Consider the following 23,222-nt stretch of genomic DNA (forward strand, 5'->3'; position numbering starts at 1 on the left):
TATTTTAGTGACCATGCGAAACGCGGATAAATTCATTAGTTAGATAAATAAATCTCAAAAATTAAAATTATTTACTGCGTTTGTAATTAAAAAAGTATATGTATATTTTGTTAATTGAGGTCTTAAATAATACATTTTTATAATTTTTACTTATTTTTATTGAAAAAGTTCTCAGTTATATGTCATATTATAAAAGCTCAACTAATTTTACTCTTTTAATCACACTAAATATATTATGTTAAAATTAAGAAAATATTATTTCTTTGACTTCTCTTAATTATTACAACTTTTTTTTCAAATGCTCTCATATAATTCTCCCAATAACATATCTATGTAACATGATCGAATACATAAATTATTTTTCTTTATGACATTGTAAATGAGATGTACATATATAATAAAAAAATGCTTTATGGTTCTGCTAATGTGCATATGTGATTAATGTGTATTTATATAATTATTTAAAACAAAAATTATTTATCTTGATTTTTCATAATGAAGAAATAGTTATTTTTTGAAGAGTTATTATCATAGGTTATTTTTTTCAGTAATGACTACAATAATAATTTGATTAATGTTATAAAACTCTTCCACTGCTCTATATGTATTAGGGACAAATATTGATCCAACTCTTGTTATATCTTTCTATAACTTGTCACTATATGTACTCTTAAAAATTTATTATTTTGTCACTCTATGATAAATTTTATATAATTGAGTTGATAAGTAACACATCAAATTACTAATGATATCATGTTTTACCATCACAATTTACGACTCATATAATATGCAAGTACACATTAAATGAATTTCAACATGAAAAATCATATATTAAAGAAAATCAAACAAAGAGAAGAAGATCTCAGTAACTTCTTAATTTCGTGTATAACTATGTTGAAACATATTTCAAGTATATATTTTCTTACTTTTATGTGTCACAAATATATTTTTAATTTATTTGTATTAAAAATCAAGTAGTTTACACAAAAATAAAGTTATGTAATTTTTAATCAATTAAATTTAATGTTACTTTAATTGAACTAATATTATTGTTATAAAATTCATTGAATCTAATAAAAAAATTACGATAATTAGATGGTCAATTATTTAAACTTTTTATGTTTTTCTTCTTTTTATCGACAATGTTAAGTGTACATTACAATTTAAAAATATCTTTCTAGCAATTTTTTAAATCGATAATATCAAGACCATGACTTGATTTATATTATTTTCTTTATACTCCTTATTTAAAAATAAAAAATAAAAAATAAATTAGCAATATCAGTTATTCGAAAACATATTTAATTTCGGAAAATAGCGGATAAGTACACTATGTATAAATGTAGACATAGATTTTTTCACAATTTTAGATATTTTTTTTACACAGTTGTGAGTTACATAGCATAACTGGGTTGATTATTATCTTGAACTTGTGGAGGAGAGACTAACACTCCAAAAGTAAGAAAACAAACCAAACTATCTACTCGAAGCAAGCATTTCAAACATCACTGTTCCTTGCAGTCCAGCAATGGCGCCGCCGGTGATTTTCTGCCGTGAAATATCTCCGTCGCCGGCCAACTGCACATCCTATTCACCTTTTCTTCAACTGGATACTCAGTGTACTTCATCTTTCGCCGCTTCTTGTTTAAGGCTACCTAAGAATTGTTCATTAGTAGCTAGATGCTCCTTGAAATGGTCTGAGAAGCCATCTATAATGCCTGGAGCATTGCTCACTTCTAACCCTCAACAACTCTCCACAAATCCTGTTTTTGGTGAAGGTAAAATTGGTGTTTTGTTGCTTAATCTTGGTGGACCTGAAACTCTTGAAGATGTGCAGCCATTTTTATTCAATCTTTTTGCTGATCCAGTAAGTTAAATGCTGTTTTCTTTTTTCTGAGATTATTTACCCTTTTGCCATTTAGGTATAGCAAATACAATTTAACCATGTCCAATTCAAAAGGAACTGAACAGCTTAAGTGTATGCTTGAAATTAGTAGTGATTCTAAGAAACAAAATGCAATTTAGAGTGGAACCATCCTTTTGTGGTTTGGAAATAACACCTTCCACTCTTTGTTTTTTTTTGAGAATAAAATATTTTTTTGAGGATCCTTCCACTCTTTGTTTAATGGTTCTTAACTTGGATTGTTTGGTTTGAATAGGATATTATTCGATTGCCAAGATTGTTTCGGTTTTTGCAAAGGCCACTGGCGCAGTTCATATCTGTTGCTAGAGCACCCAAGAGCAAAGAAGGTTATGCTTCAATTGGTGGTGGTTCTCCTCTACGACGGATAACTGATGCTCAGGCATGAATTTATATGGTTTGATAAAAGTTGCTGATTGTTGATTAATTGTTGAGTACTTAAGTAGGAATAAATGAATATGTTGATCCGACTGTGGCTACGAGATGCTTATGATGGTAGATTTCTAGATTTTCTTTGTTAAGTGACAGTGTTATACCATAGTGTTGAAATGTTTTGGACCATGCTGAATTCTAGTGCTTAAGGGTGGAAACACTTGCTAAGGCTATTCTTAGTATGACTTTTGCCATTTATTTTCAACTGAGAGATCTCTTTTGCTGTGGTTGATTTGTATATGAGCAGTACAATGTTTTTCTGCATTTATTTTCATGGCTCCTCTATTCAATTCTTCCTTTTTTTTTTATAATATTTGATTTTTAGGCTGAAGCCTTGAGAAAAGCTCTGTGGGAAAAGAATGTGCCTGCAAAGGTGTATGTTGGTATGCGCTACTGGCATCCATTCACAGAGGAAGCCATTGAGCAGGTATCTTGTTTCTTTCTTTTTTATTTGTAATCTTTTCTTTTTCCTTTGACTTCTATGGCTGTTTATGTGTTTTGGGTGCATTTAGCTGTTTTCTTGAGTCTCTGCAATCATCTCATTGAGCAAAATAAGTGGTAGCATATTTACACAACACTCTTATCCCTTGAATTTGAAGTATTAGCTTGCTACAAGTTTGCATAACCCCTTTGCCCCATGGGGATTTTCTGTAGGAGCTGTGTTTACACTACTGTAGAATCATATCATATTGGGTTTAGATGATAGATCGACAGTAATCAAATTTTTCCAACAACTATATTGTAGGATCTCTAGAATCTATTGGAGGATTATAATTTTAAAGCTAATTAATAAATAAGCATACATTAACTAGGCATGAATTCACGACTGAGTGTAATAAACAACAACAAAAAATTGTTGCAATTTTCTTAAGTGGAGCTTATGGTGGTACTAAGAAGTAAGACCGGTGGGGAAGGATTACTGCCTTGTTAATTGGAAAACAGTAATGTTAACTAAAGGAAGAGGGAGACTAGGAGTCAGAAATCTCAAACTGCAGAATGAGAGCTTACTTGTGAAGTGGCTATGGAGATACACTAAAGAGAGGACTCTATGGAGGAAAGTAATTGTGACAAAATTTGGTGACCTTAATCCATGGTGCTCCAACTTTGTATCTGATCCTTATGGTATGGCAGTGTGGAGAACAATCAGAAACTTTTGGCCACTGGTGGAAGCCAATCTTAGCTTTAAGATAGGCAATAGAAGCAAGAAATTTTTTGGCATGATGGATGGATTGATCAATTACCATTTCCAGATCTGTGGAAACACTGAGGCTAGAGTAAGTGAGTGCTGGACAACACAGAGGTGGGACATTTCCTTCAGAAGAATGCTTAATGATTGGGAGGTTGATAGAGTGGCTTCATAGCTTGGAAAGCTAGGAGGAAACAACATTGTCACAACAGAGGCAGATAGGGTGCTGTGGAAACACAACAAAGATGGGAACTTCTCTGTAGGCAGTGCATAGAAGCTTTTGTACTAGATCTTGCAAGTATATTTTGTTTCTTACTTTTTCAAGAAACCAGATTTACTAGAATTTAGTATCCAAAGGCAGATAGTTTGTCAGAGGGTGATCCCGCCAAATCTTCACCAACATATTTAGATCCTTGTAAAATAGTCATCAGATTTTATGTATCAAAGACTGCGTATTTGCATTCTAATGACTATCATAAAGAAAATCCAAAAACTTACTTACAACACTTACTGTGAAGGTAACGTTAGATCGAGTTCCAGTGAGATAATTTAACTTGCCTACCAACCTCCTATATGTTTTAGAATCACTAAGGGGTCGTTTGGTAGCTGGTTAGAATCATGCAGGAATTAGTAATGCATGTACTCGTTATGCATGTATTAGTTATGTGAGTATTAGCTATTCCATCTCCCCCGCATAAGATAATACACCAATTCCCTCATAACTTATACATGCATTAGCTATGTGGGTTTCTAAATTGCAAACCAAACGTCGTATTAATTTTATTCATGAATACTTACTTCCTAACTAGCTACCAAACGTTGTATAACTTGTACATAAATTAATACATGGATAAGTTACCTCTTTACTAGTTACCAAACAACCCCAAACAGGTTCCTCCTGACTTGCTAGAAGTTTAATTTGGATCCATTAGAGTATTAATAGACCTACAATTTATCATTTATGTTTCCTCGAGAATATCATGAGCATACTTCCTCTTGGAAATGGTAATTACTGATCTAGATTGAGCAACCTCAATACCTATAGTTCGTCAATAAGCGAAGGTCCTTGGTCAAAAACTGCTGAAAAAGATGATGCTTCAATTTGATAATTTCTTCTTCATCATTACTTGTATATATCATCAACATGGACCACCAAAATCATATTCAAATCTGAATCTAAGTGACGTAATCAGTTTCACTACGAACCATGCCAAGTTCATGAATAATTGTGCTAGATTTGCCAAACCATGCTCGACGGGACCGCTTTAGGCAATAAAGTGATTGCTGTAGCCTACAGACCATGATACTGGACTCTACCCCGAGCAACAAAACCTCGTGGTTGCTCCATATATATACCTCTTCTTCAAGGTCCCCATGAAAAGGCCAATGGCAAAAGATAACCAGAGATAAAAAGAGACAGACTAAAGCAATCTCAGCCATGTGAGAGACGATATCACCATAATCAAGTTCAAAAAATCGTCTCTAACCTTTACTAAAAATTCATATCAAGAGTCTTTTAATGAAGTGCTTGTGGAGATATAATAGTGAAGATAATCTTATGGAATGATGTAGTGATGGAGCTAGTATCTGGAGATTGCAGTAACCTAATTTGCTGATAAAGTGGGATTTATAGTGGGAAATAGGAGGAAACTTTCATTTTGGAGGGAAAATTGGTTGGGACATGGCCCTCTAAATGATGTTCTCTCAGATCTCTTTAGCTTTGCAGGATACCAGATGCTTCTATTGAAAAGACTTGGATCTTACAAGGCTGGAACATACCTTTTAGGAAAATGCTGAATGACTAGTCAGGAGGTGCATAGGATTACTGAGTTCTTCAAGGTGTTGGACATTTTCAAAGGCACAACTGACACTGAAGATTCTACCATATGGAATGGTGATGGCAGGAAGTGTTTCACAGTTAAATCAACATATAATGCATTAGTTGCTACTCTACAACAAGATACTAGATGGCCTTGGAAAAATAATATTTGGAAAGCCAGTGGTTTGGGCTTGGGACTTCCATGTTGGAGGTCTAAAGTTTGAAACCCCTTGCCAACAAAAGCAAGGGGTTTTCCTTCTGGGTCGAGCTCGTCGCACTTGGCTTGCGTAGTGCGGGTTACCTCTCATGTATGATTTGTGAGCTATTGCATAGGAGCGGGGGTTTTACCCTGTGCGCACCCAAAGGATAGCGGCTGCAAATTTCCTTTGTCATAAAAAAAATAATATTCGAAAAGCCAGGGCTCCTTCTAAAGTGAGTTTTTCCTTATCAGTTAGTTAGGAGAGCATGCCTTACTCATGAAAACCTGCAAAGAAGGGGAATAAGGTTAGGTTCAAGATGGTTTTTATGTTAGGAGAACTCTAAAAATAATAGTCATTTGTTTTTACACTGCAAAATAATTGGTCAACTGCGGCAGATTATCTTGAGCATGTTTGGCCTGAAATAGGTCATGCCAGAGTCCACTATTGATATGTTGAAGGGCTGGAACAAAGCGTGAGACGGTACAAGGCAAAGGGGTGGGTAAAATCTATCCCAGCTTGTATATGGTATGGTGGATTGTATGAAAGATTTTTTTTTTTGTTTTGGCTTCCTATACCTGAACCCAACTTGTTTGGACCAAGGAGTAGTTGTTGTTTTGGAGATATAAATAGATCTACACAAAGACTTAGGAAGAATTGTGTCATATTCTTCCGTGGAAGACAAGATGTGGGAAGCGAGGTTTAGATGGTTCGGTCATGTGATGAGGAGATGCCCGGATTCCTCAGTGCGGAGGTGTTGAGAGGTGGCTATGGATAGATCCAGGAGAGGTGGAGGTAGATTGAACAAGTATTGGGGATAGGTGATTAGATAGGACAAAACACAGTTGCAACTTACTCGAGGACATGACCTTAGATAGGAAGGTATGGAGGACGCGAATCAGGGTAGATGGTTAGTAGGTAGGAGTGCGTCCATGCTAGTACGGAGGAGTGCATTGTCTTGTTTCCCTTACTAGTAGTCGTAGTGCTACACTTGTAGTCTCTTGTTCTTTGATTTTTGTTGTTATTTGTTATTTCATGTAGTTCAATTGCAATAATGTGTTGCTTTAGTATTGTTCGGCTACTATATTGTTTGTTACTACCTATTGTCTGTTGTACCTTCATTACATCTTTTTCTAGTATGTTTTTGACTTGTGAAGAGGGTCTATCTGTACCTTACTCCTAAGGTAGAGGTAAGGTCTGCATACACTCTACCTTCTTAGCCCCACTTTGTGGTAATATACTGGATATGTTGTTGTATAATATAGGCAGAATGATCAAGGAGACCCTTGTACTTGGCTCCGTTTGTCAGTTGAGCCCTTATACTCACGATTTTGCCAATTGAACCCTTAAACTCACTAAAACACACAATTTTAGACCCTTTGACTTGACCCATCCAATGTGGCAACTTGATGGTTGAGCTGGACCAAATGCATTAATTTCACGGGTTTAATACGCGTACACAAACAATTTTGGACTAAAAATTAATTAAAATAAACAAATAAAAAGATAATTAAAAAACTGACACCTATCGCTCTTCTTTCCCCCACCCACCCCTCGTTTCTTTACCCCCACTCTTTGTTCTTCCTCTATTTTCACCACCAAGGCTTGAAGAAAATATTTGAGAAAAACAATCAAAAGCTTCTATGAATAGCAACTATTTGAACAAAGAAGAACAATTTCATTTCTCTTTCATCATTTTGACACATTATAATAAATTATTTTGACAAAAATCTCAACATTCAATATAATCAATTATTTTGGAACATTATTAACATCAAATTGAGAATACCCAAAAGCCAAATTAAAGTGAAAATAAGAGAATAATAAGAAAAATCAACCCCTGTCGATCAACGAAGGATGTTATGAACATCAAAGAACACCATAATTTTTTTTTATAGGCTTTTTTATCAGTGAGATTTTCAGTTATTTTTCTGCTATTATTAGTTTGAAACATTTTAAATATCTCTTGTTTGCTTCATCGGTTCTTCTTGTAGTTTTGATTGGAGTAGAGAAAATAGAAAATGAAAATGGGAAAGGGTAAAAGGATCTGAAGAAGGAGGGAGAGGGCGATTTTGATGAAGAAGAGAGGAAGGGGTGGGAGGGAGAAGGGGGATCTGTTGAAGAAGAAGAGTGGTGTGTGTGTGTTGGGGTGGGGGGGGGGGGGCTGAGGAAGATGAAGAAGGGAACTGTATTTGATTTTTTTTTATATTAAGTTCTTATGTGGCATTGTAAAATGACATAGAATCCCATGTGTATTTGTTTGTATCACACACACATTTATCGGATGCAAAAAGGGTTTAAAAGATTGAGTTTCATTAGGTTTAAGTGTCCAGTTGACAAAACCATGAGTATAAGTGTCTAGGTGACAATCTGATCCAAGTATAAGAGTCTCTCAGGTTATTCCGCTTTTAATATAGTTTCTCCCTATTTCCAGTTTTTTCTTGAAGCACATTTGTGTTACTTAGGATAGAGTGGAAGTTGAGCTGTTGGTTTTCATATCCTTTTCCCTTTTCTGTTCATTTTGCAGATTAAAAGAGATGGAATCACAAAGCTTGTTGTGCTCCCTCTTTATCCACAGTTTTCAATATCTACGAGTGGTTCAAGCCTTCGCCTATTAGAGAGTATATTTAGGTAATAAACATACCCTATGTTCCTGCTCAGAAAATACATTCCATTTTCGATTGTCAAACTGATATGTGGAGCAATGAGTACTAACTTCAGGGAGGATGAGTATCTTGTTAACATGCAACACACAGTAATACCCTCATGGTATCAACGGGAAGGATATATCAAAGCCATGGCAGATTTGATGGAAAAAGAGTTGAAAAGTTTTGAACATCCGGAGGAGGTAGTATTGTCTCTATTCTTTGATGTCTCATGCTATACTTACCTCGTAAAAAGAGGTTCTTCTTTTTCCTAATAAGGTCTCATCTTTCTGATAGTATTATACTTGAGGCACATAAAGTCTTTGTGCATTTTTATTTTTGTTTTCATTACTTAAACTATAAAAATTCTCGCACAAAGTATATGCCTTCTCAGTTTTGCTTTCTTCTGTAATAACTGCTTTAAGATTTTTTTTTTTTGATAAAAATAAATGCTTAAAGATTTAATTTTACCAGTTTCAAAAAAGTAAATGAGAAAAGACTCTTGTCATGAATATTGTGATACTCTTGATTTAGTGTATCATTGTCCATCAAGTCTTTTGCTTGGAGGCCTTCTCTTGAAACTCCATCGAGTTGGTTAGGGTAGAAATACAGAGTCATGAAAAGATCTCTGTACAGCAGAAGATATTAAAGATCAAAAACAAAGGAAAACTACAGCACTCTGGAGCAAAGTTTTCTTCAGATTTGACACTGTTCTGTTCCTGCTTCTACTCCTCTACATTTCATAGTTATGAAATTATTATTTTATAATGAAAATAAAAGCAGGGTCTTCCCAAGAAGTACAAAGTCTCTCTAATTTGTCTCCTGCATTGACTAGCTTCATATACACAGGTGATGATATTCTTCAGTGCTCATGGTGTACCACTTGCATATGTGGAGGAAGCAGGTGATCCATACAAGGCTGAGATGGAGGAATGTGTGGACTTAATAATGGAAGAACTTGAGAAGAGAAGGGTACATAATGCATATACTTTGGCCTATCAGGTACCTTTGCAGATCTATTAGCATACTTACATTTCACAAATGATTATATTTAAACACACTTGCACAGGTAACATTGTCTATTTTATGCATTAAAACATTCTTGTAATGAAGATAAGACTCTAGCTTCTTGCACATTTTGTATTTGGGCTCATCTTTATGATCATTTATAAGAAAGCTCAAGAGTTCAGTTGGTGTTCAGTTGAGTACACATGGATAGCACTTACCGTTTCGTACATTCGGCTTACAAAGCATTTCCTTGTTCTTAGACATAACTTTTAGGTAGAAAGGTGTCAGTTTTGATATGTACGACATTAGACATATCCATGAGGAGCAAATGGACTTGGCCATGAAGGTATGGAGACATAAGGCAATGAATACAACTACTAAGAAACATATTGACATGAAAGATTTATCACAGAGTAATCATTGTATAATATGGAATTGGAAATCCATAAGCTCATGAACAAGGGGAATGTATAGAAAGAAAGATCATGTCATGACAAGGGTCGAGGGGCGGGCCACAAAGATCGACTACTCAGATAAGACCTTAATCTACAAGAAAACGATGATAGGAAGCTAAAATTATTCAAGGCTAATAGTATAGTTTGACATGCCCCCAAGGCCTAGCTCGAGTGGCAAAAGGTGGAGGAATTGTGGCTTAGGTCGCAGGTTCAAGCCCCACTCCATGCAAAGCGAAGCTCGGTATTTAAGTGGAGTTGGTAGAGGGGCGGGCCCATCATCCATGTAGTTTAGAAGGCTGTGATTGGTCCAAAGGGCGGGTCACAGACGGATTTCTCGGCTATAAAAATAAAATAAAAAAATAGTATAAATTGACATGAAAGATTTATCACATAGAGTACTCATAGTATAATTTGGAACATGAAATCCATAAGTTCATGAACAAGGGGAAAATATCGAAAGAAAGATCATGAGATCATGTCATGATAGGGAAAAGAGGGTCTTAGCCTTACTTTCCTTGATTCCAACCTTAAGTGTACCACAAAGGCCGACTACTCCGATAAGACCTTAATCTACAAGAAAAACAATAAGAGGAAGCTAAAATTAGCAAAAGAGATTCAAGACAAAGACACTTAAGCAATTTATCGCACATATGGTGAGCTAAAACTCTAAAATCCTCCTTCATTGGCATATCCACAACCAACTTTCTCCTTGCAAACTGTAAAATTAGGTCTTGCCATCTTGGGCCTAACTCACACCCCAAAAGCTAGCTCAAAGGGAAGAGGATTGTCCAAGCCTTATAAGGAGACCACCAGTGTGAGACTTTTTCATTCTTCAACACCTCACCTCACGCCTAGGGCTGGACATCTTGTGCGAGGGAAAATTTTAATTTGGGGGCTCAACATTAGGTGAAATGGGTCCTGCTCTAAAACCATGTAAAATTAGGTCTTGGGCCTATCTCATACCCCAAAAGATAGCTCAAAGGAAAGAGGATTGCGAAGCCTTATAAGTAGATCAACCATCACATTAACCACTGATGTGAGACTTTTTCATTCTTCAACACAAACAGTAACACAACAACCCTCCTATGAGGTCATCCAAACCCCTCCGGGCAGCAGCATATCAAGAACTTTCTACCATAACAAACCCCATCTTCTCACAAAATTATCCAAAACCCGAGCTCATGGCTTTCGATCACCATCCCATGAGTCCCTTCCCTAAAACATTCCTAATACATCAATAATAGTCCATGCATGAGCTTAAGAGAAGATTCTTACCTTGAATGATGAAGAAAAACCAAAAATCTCCACTTCAGCGCTAGATGATAAAACCCTCTAGAATTTGAAGAGGAATAGGTGTTAGAGTTGCGTAATCATTGAAGAAACACTCATGAAAGACAGTAGGGATCAGTGACAACTTACCTTGAATTGGGGGGAGTGGAGCTGAGAGAATCTATCTCAAGTCAAGTCGAAGTGAGAAAATGAAGTAAACCCTCAGAGTTTGGTGTATTTAAAGAAGTTGATAGATGGCCACATATGGTCGTAGGTGGGCACCCAAATGTTTCTGTGGCTGCCTTAAACTTGAATCCACATACTGTTCCTACGGCAACCTATGCCCGTAGGCCCCTACATGTTATCCACTGATAGCACTAGCGTAAAACGTACATAACTTCTTGTACATAGCTCAGATTGACGAACAATTTGATTCATTGGAAACTAAATTCAGTGATCTTTTAACTGTGGTAGGAAATTCATCACATAAATCTTTATACATGGGAGATATGCTTGCTAGAAGTTACACCTTGTGCGAGCTTATTTGAAAACTTAATTTGTGGAGACGCTTCCATGCCGACTTTGTGCTAGAGTTTCTGTTAGACTTTAATTCACATCCAACACAACCGTATACTTAAACATTGACTTTTACACATGTGCACAACCAAATTCTCCAGGTTCGGGTCCAATTACATATGTCGAACCATTTAAACCTTAGACCAAAAGTACGGGGCGTTACAGAAATGATATGTATAATAGTATCATGCATGACATGTATTGTTGGCAAAAGTATCTCCATATCACCTCTTCAATCTATAAGGTTGATAAGACAGTTAAATTATATGGTGAACTTGAGAATAACATATTAAAGCACTCCATCTTACTTTGTAAAGGAGTACGTGCATAACTATTGGTATGAACGTGAAGAAGCTTTTTTCTTTTGTACACACTTTTTCCACAACAATAGTTGAGGGGACTAATTGTTACTTTCTATTGAAGTATCATGTTGTACCATATGAACTTTCTAAGTTGCATTACAAATATAATTAGCTAATATCGAGTGTGAGACACGAGTACTAAACACTTTCATGTTATAAGCATAATACCTCTATGTATGAAAGGTAATGTAGCCTTTTATTGGTGTCAATTTTATGAACTTAGAGGGTGCTCCATTCCATGTCGTATTATGTGTTCCCATCAGCACAAAAATGATTTTTATTTGGTGCTTATTATTATTTGATTAATACATTTCTTAAGGGAAAGGCGATTCGTATTTATGATGTTGTTGTCAAGTGATACACTATTGGACGAGAAAAATAGATGATGCTCGGATGCTCATTTGCTAGCACATAACATATAGCTTTTGTAACATTGATTCTCCAATTTGTTTGGGCGATAGAGTATGTGGTCAAGCAATGTTGATTCTATCTGGCATTGATAAGTTATTTGGATGCAAAAAAACAAGTTATTTTCTTGAGGTCTCAAAGTTCAAATCTCAGTACAGGCAAAAGCACTAGGTGATTTCTTTCCATCTACCTAAGTGTTGGTGGTCAGAGTTAACCGGTACACGTGTTGGTGGAAGGTAGCAGGTTGTGATGGAGTAGTCGGGAGTGCGCGCAAGCTGTACGGACACCACTGTCATAAAAATAAAAGTTATTTTCTTGGATCAACTACAAAACAAATAATCTTCACCGGTGGCATTTCGGATACATGACTTCCTGAACTGCTGTGCTTTACTGTGATTCTTATGCATATGGATGCACCTTTTTTCACTTAAGAGTATCATGATTGAGTTTTGTAAATGTTTTTACTTAGCCATTCCACGAAGTTATTTTGCTCTGATGCAGAGTAGGGTTGGACCTGTTGAATGGCTTAAACCATATACTGATGAGACAATAATTGAGCTTGGGAAGAAAGGGGTGAAGAGTATTCTTGCCGTGCCAATAAGGTAAGCAAAGTTGGCTGTTTAAGCAGTACAAATGATGATGCCTAGTTTGTTCGACTTTTGTTTTAGTTATTTGTATTCTCTAATTTTTAAATGTTATCACAGTTTTGTAAGTGAGCATATTGAGACATTAGAGGAAATTGATGTTGAATACAAGGAGCTAGCATTGGAGTCTGGAATACAGAACTGGGCACGTGTTCCTGCCCTAGGTGTTGAACCCACTTTCATTTCAGATTTGGCAGACGCAGTGATTGAAAGTCTTCCATATGTAGGAGCAATGGCAGTCTCAAATCTTGAAGCTCGCCAGGTGCTTTTTAACTCCACTATGATTAAGAAATTATTAAATTTTTTGTTAAGTAGATGGTACCAATGACCTGAAATAGAGAAGCTTGCAAACGTTTAATTGAACGGATTATCTAACATAGGCACTAAGCACTGTAACTTAGTTGGATGGTATGTGAAAAGGCTGGTGATAGATGTTGGAAATCAAACCTTGTGTTGGAAAAATAGAAGGTTTTTAAGATTTGTTTGATTCATGAATTTTTATATAAATTGGCTCATGGTTAGCTTATTAGCTAGTTCATGTACTGGGAAAAAAGAGTAGATTATATGTCACGACCCAAATGGCTTTGGGTCGTGAGTGACACTCATACCAACCCTCCAGTGGGAGAACCATCTAACCTGAACCTTAACCAAATTCATCAACCATCCAAGACAGAATTATAATTAAATCCAACTAAAACATAATATTTTGAAAACCAACGACTTAAATAAGTGCGGAAACGAATCAACTACTAAAATTCCCAAGACCCGAAAGTCATCATACAAGAACTTCTAAACAAAACCAAACCTAACAGAAGTATCCGAAAACTAAATAAAAGATAAGATTGTCTCATTGTTCGGAAGATACAAAGACTACTATGATGGTCCACGACAACCTGAAAATGGAGCGCTCACCCTTGGATTGGAAACTGCTTGCACACGATAGAAATGGGATCTCGAATGAGCCTCTGGAACACGTTCTGCACTCAACCAAAGAAGAGTACAGGGAAGTATTAGTCAATATAAACCACTATGTACTGGTGGACATAATATGCTGACTCAATTTAGGAAGCATGCAACACATGAGTCAAACAACAAGTAGACCTGACATTCAGCACATAGCAAGTAATTTCAACACCCAACAAGTACCATCACAGCAGGTTATGCGTATCAGATAAACAATCTCAATCATCAAGGAAATAAAGAATCAATGATTTCAATTTACGTGGGTCTATTGCCCACTCCATCTTACCACAATAATTTCATTTAAACTCATTATCAGTACCTAACACAAATAAACTCACACATCAAATGCTAAGGTGTACACATATGCTAAGGGTCTAATTTATGCCCATCTAGCCATGACCTACAGGTTGTGGTGGCAAATGGGCGGGATGGGTCAAATTTGAGCGGGTTGAAAATGGGCCAATATAAAATGGGTAACAATTCAACCCGCCCGTATTTCATATGGGTGAAAATGGGTTGGGTAAAATACATGTAGACCCATGTTTACCCATTTTTTCACAAGTAAATAGTACTCTACTTTAGAATTCAATATGAAGAAAATATTTTCGTCTTTTTTTGGATGAAAAATGTTGAAAATACTTTATTTAGTTTTATTGTATCATAAAACTAAACTTGACATATAATGTGGGATCCGACTTCCAAATCAGGACCCGACCTCGAAACTCGACCCGGGATCTCTCTTCCAAATCTAGACCTGACCTAGACTCTCGACTCAGGACCTGACTTTTGACCCGAAATCCAACCTCGACATCCGACTCAAGACTCGACGTCCGAATCTGGATTCCACCCCGATACCTGAATCAGGATATAATCCCAATACTCAATTTGGGACTCGACTTCCAAATTAGGATTCGACCTCGACACTCTATACTTTATTTAGTTTTATTGTATTAAAATTTGAAATTTGAACAACTTGTCTCTTAATTTAAAGTCTTGTGTTTTGGTGGATTCTCCTCACACTAGCCATGTTTACGGTTTTGGTCTCCCTAAATTTGTTAGGGTGGTGTCTATCACATCAAGTTGAGCGGCAATCATTGTGAGCACCTCAGTTAAGTTGTTGTCATTGTGAGAAAGAAAGAGTTTGAGAGAGAACTCAACTTGGTTATTCCCTCAAGCTATTGGGGTTTAAATAACTATGTTTAGACTGACTTTGTTGTATGGGATTGAGTGTTGGCCAGTCAAGAAATCCCATGTCCATAAAATGCATGTTGCACATATGAGGATGTTAAGGTGGGTGTGTGGTCATACTAGGAGTGATAGGATTAGATATGAGGATATTTGGAATAAGGTGGGTGTGGCCTCCGTGGTTGACAAGATGAGGGAAGTGAGACTGAGATGGTTTGGACATGTGAAGAGGAGATGCATAGATGCACCAGTGAGAAGTTGTGAGAGGTTGGTTATACAGGGTACGAGGAGAGGTAGAGGCAGGCCGAAGAAGTATTGGGGAGAGGTGATAGGACAGGATATGACGCGCTACTTCAGGTTGTCAAGGACATGACCCTAGATAGGAGGGTGTGGAGGACTCTTATTAGGATAGAAGGGTAGCAGTTAATGTGGTGTTGTCTTGCTTAGGGTGGCTAGTGTTTGCAGTGGCAGTACTTGTATTATTATAGATCTTGTTTTGTATTTTTATCATTGTTTATTGTTGTTTGTTAATAATAATCTACCCTAGTATGTTGTTTATGACATTTCGATTATCACATGATTTTATTGCTGTTTTTGCTACTTTTCTCTGTTTCTTGTTTCAATTTCTCTTCATTGTCTTCTTCATTATATCGAGATTTGTTGCACTTGAGCCGAGGGTCTTTTGGAAACCTCTACTTCCATGGGGTAGTGTTAAGGTCTGCCTACATTCTACCCTCCCTAGAGCTTACTTGTTCACTGTGTATGTTATTGTTGTTGTAAATTAAGCTACTTACTATATTTACATATATGCTAGAATTTTCAGAGAGATTCTAATAGTCATCTTGTGTCCCTGCTTCAGTCTCTTTAAGTGCTAGAAACCTCATAAGAAAAATATCAAAGAAATAAGTATCTCTCACTTTGGCTTTTTCCCTCTATTGATCTCATCCTCTCTTGCCTTTTCCACTCAATTTTTTTTTTTTGTTGGTTTAAATCCTACTATTAACAATCCTTAAGAGGTAAGATGTAGAAATAAGTTAATTTTTACCCAACTTCTTGACAAATTGAGTTTGATAAGAGAAGAAAAGATCAATTTGTGTACAAGGAACTCCAAATTTTCCCTCTTCTTGGTTTTCCTTGATGGTGTTGGAAACAAAGAAAAACAATAAATCCAATGTTTCTAAATATAACTTGATTTTCAAACACTAGCTTACCTTTTATTTAAGCTACTAAAAACAATTTAGGTTTTAGGGAGAAAATGCACAAAAACACCCTCAAACTTTTTTTGGGATTTACAGCAACACAATTAATTCTATGTGAGGTTCCTATTGCCCCTTGAACTATTTTAAAGTGGAATAAACATCACTCTAAAATTTGATGTGGCATGAATAACCAAAAATACCTGATGATGCTCTACATGCGTCTTTATTTTCATTTTATCACTTAAACCCCTTTTCTCTTCTTTTTCTTTTATCATTAAGAGATTTTTTCTCTTCTTCTCCACTTCAATAGCTGATGTTTAACCCCTTTCTTTGTTTCTGTTATCCTTACTTCTCAACCTTACCATTCTTTTATTTCATTCTTTATTGTTTTGCTTTCACTTTCTTCCTCTACATATTTTTTTTTCTTCTTTTCGGTTTTCTTTCAGTGATAGCAAAGATTATCTCTTTTTAGTTTCTTAAAACTAAATCCAATTTTCTACAATAATTTATTTGGGTTCAATCTCTTTTACACACAAAAATAATATAAAAATTCTTGGCCTATTTTTGAAAAAGGGTCCCAGAAAGTTGATTCTTTGTACTCCCTCTGTTTCAAAAAGAATGGTCTCCTTTCGTTTATAGTCTGTTTCAAAAAGAATGACCTCTTTCCTTTTTTGGTAACATAATTTCAGCTTTCCGCATGGCATGTTTAAGGCCACAAGATTAGAGGGCAATTTAGTACATTTGACATAACTTTAATTTAGGACCACAAGATTCAAAAGTTCTTTATTTTCTAAAACTCTGTGCCAAGTCAAACTAGGCCACTCTTTTTGAAACGGAGGGAGTATTAGTGTAGCAAATTTGTTATTGGGTTTTTTGTTTTCGGACATGAAATCTATGATGCAACTGTGTACATATAAATCTAAGGTTGCTGGACTTAATTGATAAGAAGTTATTGGGTTTCTTTCATAAACTATAATAATGGTTCTGATTTACTGGTGGAGGAGGGAAGAGGTTTGGAAAGGGAAGTGGTAGCACTGGTTAAGCAAGTTATGGTGGAGATGGTAAGCCCATAAGGAGGGCATGAGTGCAGGAAAGGTTGCAGATTTTTCCAAAAATATTGAAGACGGTCCTTTTAAAATATGTTGTTTTTTAATATTTTGGACACATGGTGTAAAAAGGTTCTACTTTGAGCTGCTATTTGTTTTTGCACATGCTTGAGCGATGCGCTTACACTACTTGTGCCACAACGTTTAGGGTGATGTTTATTCTGCTTTAAAATTGTTCCAGGGGGTAACAGGACTCTCGCTAAGATTAAGTGTGTTACTAAAATTCGAGACAAGATTGAAGGTGTTTTTATGTATTTTCTCCTTTTTTTGCCTTGTAAAGAAACGCCTACTACTATCAAGAACGAAATCTTGATAGAACCGCTTTGATATCACTTGATAAGAATTGGGTTACTTGAAAGAAAAATGAGAAAATAATGTGGAAGCGAAAATATTAAGATTAAACACAATAATTTAAGATATGCAAAATTCAAGAATAAAATTTCCAAATTTTAATATTAAGTGGTAAGAGTCCTAATTGATCTTAGTAATAAAAAATTAGTGCATCAAAGCTAGTTATGATACTAGTAGAGTCAATTCAAGAACTAACATGGCATAGTGATCTAGATCCTATTTCGAAGAATTAGAGACAATAATTAGTACTAGAAAAATTACCTTCATTTACTTTAATACCAAAGATATCAAGTTAAAAATAAATCTTACCTCCTAAAAGAATCGTTCTTGTGATGTCGTAAGATAAACCTCAAGAAGCCAATACACAAAGATGTAAAGAAAACAATCTCTCAATAATGTTAATAATAATGTTGTTTGAAATATTTTTTGTTGAAAATTTCTTTTAGTTACTGCATTAATTTTCTTTTCAACCTAATAATTAAGCTGCTGATGTTTAGGATGATTTGAATTTTAAATTTTAAATTTTTATTAGGCTGTTTTAGTTTGTTGAGATATTTTTAGGTTTTTGAATTTTGAATTTTGAATTATGCAAATCTTTTGTTGTAAGTTCGCTATTTAAAGCCCTCCAATGCTTAAGAAAAATATTGAGAGACATTTTCGATTAATAATTTCAACCCTTTTTGCTGCACCATCTTTTAAGAAAACCAACAAAAATCCAGCCCTATATATAGGGGAAACATATCCAATATAACATGGGATTTGAATCCTTCTATGGAAATTATTAAGATTAAAACCTACCTAGGAAATTTTAAACGAGGAAAACAAGTAAAAATTAATATCACACTTCTTCCCAATACAGCTAACAAAAAAAGGGAATAACTGACTTTGTTTTTGGCTCCAAAATTTCATGTGAACTTGGCACGTAAACTACCCATGTTGACCGTGAAAATCATCTTTTTTGGTAGAATTTTAGCTCATTTGTTGGGCATTTTCAACTCCTTTCTTGGGCTACATGTGGGCCCCACCTCTTGGACTCCATGTGGCCTCAATCTTCCTCGTCTTAAATTTGGACTTGGACTATGAAATTTGCATATCACTTACTCCACTCTTTGCCATTACTCTTGGGCTTTTCTTCCAAGATAAGCACTTTCTGATCTGATCTCCCATTGAAGCTCATCAACCTTGTCGTGCATCTCCTTAACTTCCCAAGTTTTACCAAATCCTTTAATGGAAGCATGTCACCATTGATGCTATCAGAGGATCTTCTGAGATATTTTGAACAAGTTTGACGATGGATTTGAGTTTGAGTTAGTTCGTTTCTGACGGCAATTTTAGATAGGTTCTTCCCATGGTTTATAAGGAACTCTAGTTTCTAGACGTGCTAGAGATATCAAGACAGAGGTTTAGACAATGTGTACCTTCTGTTTATATGACCCTCCAACATTTAGTCATCATTGCTGAAAGTGTAACTTCTTTGATACACTTCATCATCCATATAGATTTCTAATATGAATACCATTTGACAAGGATGGGTTATTCCAACTCTGTTGAGCAGAATCTACATTTCTAAGGCCTTATTGCGTAAATGATCACTTGTTTGACAATTTCATTTCTTCAGTCTGAGCAAAGTATAATTCATTTCTCATAACTTTTTCTTCTTGGGCGAGGTATGATTGATTTTCCAACTGTTGGGCAGCATCTACCTGTCCGAGGCTTATTGGATAGATTGTCGCTAATTTTACAATTCCATTTCTTCCATCTCCGAAGAGTTTAATTCATTCTCATTTTGAGATATGACAATTTTTTTTCTGCCAGACCAAATATGATTGATTGTGAATTATATTAAGTAAATAATAATAATAGGATTTATGCTTGTGGGATGGGGGGCTGATGTTTACTTGTGATTCATCAGTTTATCCAAATGAATTTCATTTCATTTTAGTTGATCGGCACAAGTGAGGCTTAGTCCTCATGGTTTGTCCTACTTGTCAACCACATTAGTTCCATTATGATATATGCAACAAGATCTTTGGCACTTCTATGTACCAAGTGAAGAATTTGAACAACTTACTCAGCCCTAGGAGGTTGATCAACTAACACATACCCTTGACTTGTTGGGACATTGGTGTGTTCTCAGCCATGCTCAAATGTTTTGTAAGACTTGCTCCAGTTTCTTAGTCGATTTGCATACTTTCAGGTTCTTCCATTTACTGCAGAAAACATGGCACCTGGCTTTTATTATGCAACTGCTGAAAGTGATTGAAATAAAGGGCACCCCCTCCTTGTTTTATTTGTATGTGGATAACTGGTTTCTGGTTGAATAATGTTATCAAAGTTTGAACAAAAAAGTTCAATGCTGTTTTCAAAGATGAGTGGTGAAATGAACCTAATATATGCTGAGGTGTTTATTTGCAGTCATTGGTCCCTCTTGGCAGCGTGGAAGAGTTATTGGCAGCATATGATTCACAGCGCAGGGAGCTTCCACCTCCTGTAACAGTCTGGGAATGGGGTTGGACAAAAAGTGCTGAAACGTGGAATGGAAGAGCAGCTATGTTGGCAGTTCTTGTGCTGCTGGTGCTAGAAGTAACAACTGGAGAAGGCTTCCTGCACCAGTGGGGCATATTGCCCTTATTCCGTTAGCCCCTTACGTCGTACTCTCTCGCTGCTCGTCCTATTTGAGAAGGAAACTTCTTCCCTCCCGTCCCTGCTGTCTGTCTTTCACATGCATCATACACATACATACACATAAAGGTGGCTGGCTGTTGAGATGTTGAAAAATGACTGAAATCGGGAATGAATTAAAAAGTTGTACATTGTCTTTCACTTAGAATGAGCACCCACTCTTGTGCTACCATATACTTCTTTAATCTATGTAGCAAAACGGCCTCTATTTCATTCCCTAGAGGCCAATTGAGCAGGTTTTGTGAGACATAGAGTACATTTTTACTGAAGATAGAGAAGGGTGAGAAAGATCAAGGAAGAGAAGAAACAGAAGGGCAAACTCATCTTCGAAGGTTTATCATACTTGTTTTACTTTTGGCATCAACACCCTACCTGTAAATTTTCCTCTGTTGCTCCAATTTTCTGAAACAATTCTATGTATTAAGTTACATTTGCATACAGTGTTAAGATTGGAACAATACTGTGGCAGATGTCTACAATAATCTTGTATTTGCATAATCTAGATGCTGAAAGTGTGAACAACTGGAAAGTAACTTTCAACATTGTAAAAAAAGACTAAGATGCTGCTGGATTTATGTAATGTCCATAGTTGCGCTACCTCTTACATGACTAGGTCCAACAAACGGAGAAGCTAAAGTGATGAGTATATCCTGTTTGTTTAGGATGTCTCAAGGAAAAATTGCATAATTTCAATGCTAGTTTACTCGAGACTCGGGTTATCGGTTTGCTGCATTAGTTTACTCAAGAGTTCATTGGAGTATATAGTATCTCATTCAATATGAGCAAAGTTTTGGCACACACATCTTTCTCTTCTACTTGTGTAACAAAGATACATTGAAAGATTTTGTAGTTGCCTCCTTTTTCTCAACTTTCTTTGAGTCAAGTCGATTCCAGGAAAAGTTAATAGATAGTGCTTGTGGATAACATTCAACTATACATGCAAATTCAATACGTAGACGATTGCAAACTGCAACTTTCAGTCATATTTTGTTTGATCGGCAATATGCCGAGTCACATTGGGTGATGCTCAACATTGCCTTTGCCTATTTTTTCAAGGCTTTTGGCTTCTTTTGATCTCTTTTATCTCCATGCTTTTGCTCTCATTGCTGAAATACAAACACATTCTGATCATAAAAGGATATAATTAAGCATTGAGGACACTACTTTGGTGAACTAGAAGTCTAAAATGAGTCCAAAATCTTCAACTCATTACTTACTGGTAGGGGTGTACATAGAAAACTGACAAACCACACCAAACTCTCTATCAAATTCATAATCCGAGTCGAACTGGAAAAAAAAAATCCAACTATGGTTTGATATTGAAAAAAGAATCTCACACATAATTGGTTTGGTTTAACTAAAAAGAAAGTCTAATCAAAATCAAATCAACCCCACTTTACATGTATACGAATTTTAAAATAATTTATTATAATGTAATTCAAATATTTCTTAAGATCTTTCATAGATTTTGTCTTTTAGCGTATTATTTCAAGTTTGGATTTAGATGTTTTTAATGATCTGATAAACTTTATAGCTCATAAATGTTGGTATTTTAAATAAAGCTCTAACTTGTGGGCATATCAGACTGCATTCAAGACTCCCATGGGTATGTCTCTTTACCAACTTGTGTTTGGGAATCGAAGTCTTGCCACCTGGCATGTAGAGTTGGAGCACAAAGTCATGTGGGCGCTCGAAAAGCTGAATGTAGACTAGGGTGCTACATCAAATTAGAGGTTGAATCAAATTAATGAGCTTGATGAGTTTCACCTAAACACATATGAAAGTTAAGACTTGTACAAAGAGAGAATGAAGAAGTATCATAACCAAAAGATTGAAAAGCGATTTCTTTGTGCCTGGAGATTTTGTCCTCCTTATTCAACTCAAGGTTGCACTTATTTCCTGGTAAACTCAAGTCAAAATGGCTGGGACCGTTACAAGTAGTTCAAGTATTCCCATACAGAGTGGTTGAACTATAAATCAATGATGAAACGTGGTTCAAGGTGAATGGACAAAATGGTAAAGCTTTACATGGGAAATGTGGAAGAAGTTAAGGTGGGGGAAATATGAGCTCTTGGTTAAGTTTAAGTAACTAAGGATCCCGTGTTGTGCTGCGACGTTAAATCAAACGCTTCTTGGGAGGCAACCCAAGATATTTAGTCTGGTTTCCTTAGCTTTAGTTTTAGGATAGTATAGGCTAAATTAGGGTTCGTGTCAAATTAGAGTCAAGAAAAAGAAAAGGTAGACCTAATGTTTGTTACATGTGCAGGGATCAAAAGAGAAATCTGAAAAAAAAATTAAGTGCAGAGGTTTTCTACGGATGGGTTCTACGAGTCATAGAACATTCTACGGTATATAGACCCTGCTCGTAAAATCCTGGATAAATGGTAACTTGTAGGACTTGTTCTACGAGCCCCACTTGCAATCCATATGTCATTTGATGGACCGTAGCTGGTGTGCATAGAATTCAAAGTTCAAAGGCCTACTGCAACTTTAACTCTACGAGTGCACAGTATGGATTGTATAAAGAACTAAGGTCCGTGGTCTGTACTTGTAGACCCCAAGTATGTTTTCTATATTTGTCTAACTGTTATGAAGACCTACAAAACCCTTCCACTGATCGTAGACTGCCTACGGTCCATAGATGGGCTTCGTGAAGGCCTAGTGAACATAAAAATAAACCAATCCGACCCACAACCCACAAGTTTAAAACCAAACATTTTTAATTTTCCCCAATTCCAATCTCCCAATAGTTACGTTCCCTCGTTCACTCCCCTTTCCCAACAATTACTCTTCCATCCCTTCCAACCATCACAA

At 36.0% G+C, this 23,222-nt stretch overlaps 1 protein-coding gene across 2 annotated transcripts; it reads left to right on the plus strand.

The window, feature by feature from the left end:
* The first annotated feature begins 1,434 nt into the window (after positions 1-1,434).
* LOC125866817 (ferrochelatase-2, chloroplastic) lies at positions 1,435-21,001 on the plus strand. 2 transcript variants are annotated; one of them, XM_049547177.1, is made up of 9 exons: positions 1,435-1,867; positions 2,160-2,303; positions 2,679-2,780; positions 8,083-8,186; positions 8,277-8,403; positions 9,050-9,202; positions 12,780-12,880; positions 12,983-13,184; positions 20,142-21,001. In XM_049547177.1, exons 1-9 carry the CDS (start codon positions 1,529-1,531, stop codon positions 20,364-20,366), a joined length of 1,497 nt encoding a protein of 498 aa, XP_049403134.1. In that variant the 5' UTR covers positions 1,435-1,528; the 3' UTR covers positions 20,367-21,001. The 2 variants fall into 2 exon arrangements, with proteins under 2 accessions (XP_049403134.1, XP_049403135.1); XM_049547178.1 differs by lacking the exons at positions 8,083-8,186; positions 8,277-8,403.
* The last annotated feature ends 2,221 nt before the right edge of the window (positions 21,002-23,222 follow it).

The sequence above is a fragment of the Solanum stenotomum genome, chromosome 6 (genome assembly GCF_019186545.1).
Source record: "Solanum stenotomum isolate F172 chromosome 6, ASM1918654v1, whole genome shotgun sequence".
Lineage (NCBI taxonomy): Eukaryota > Viridiplantae > Streptophyta > Magnoliopsida > Solanales > Solanaceae > Solanum > Solanum stenotomum.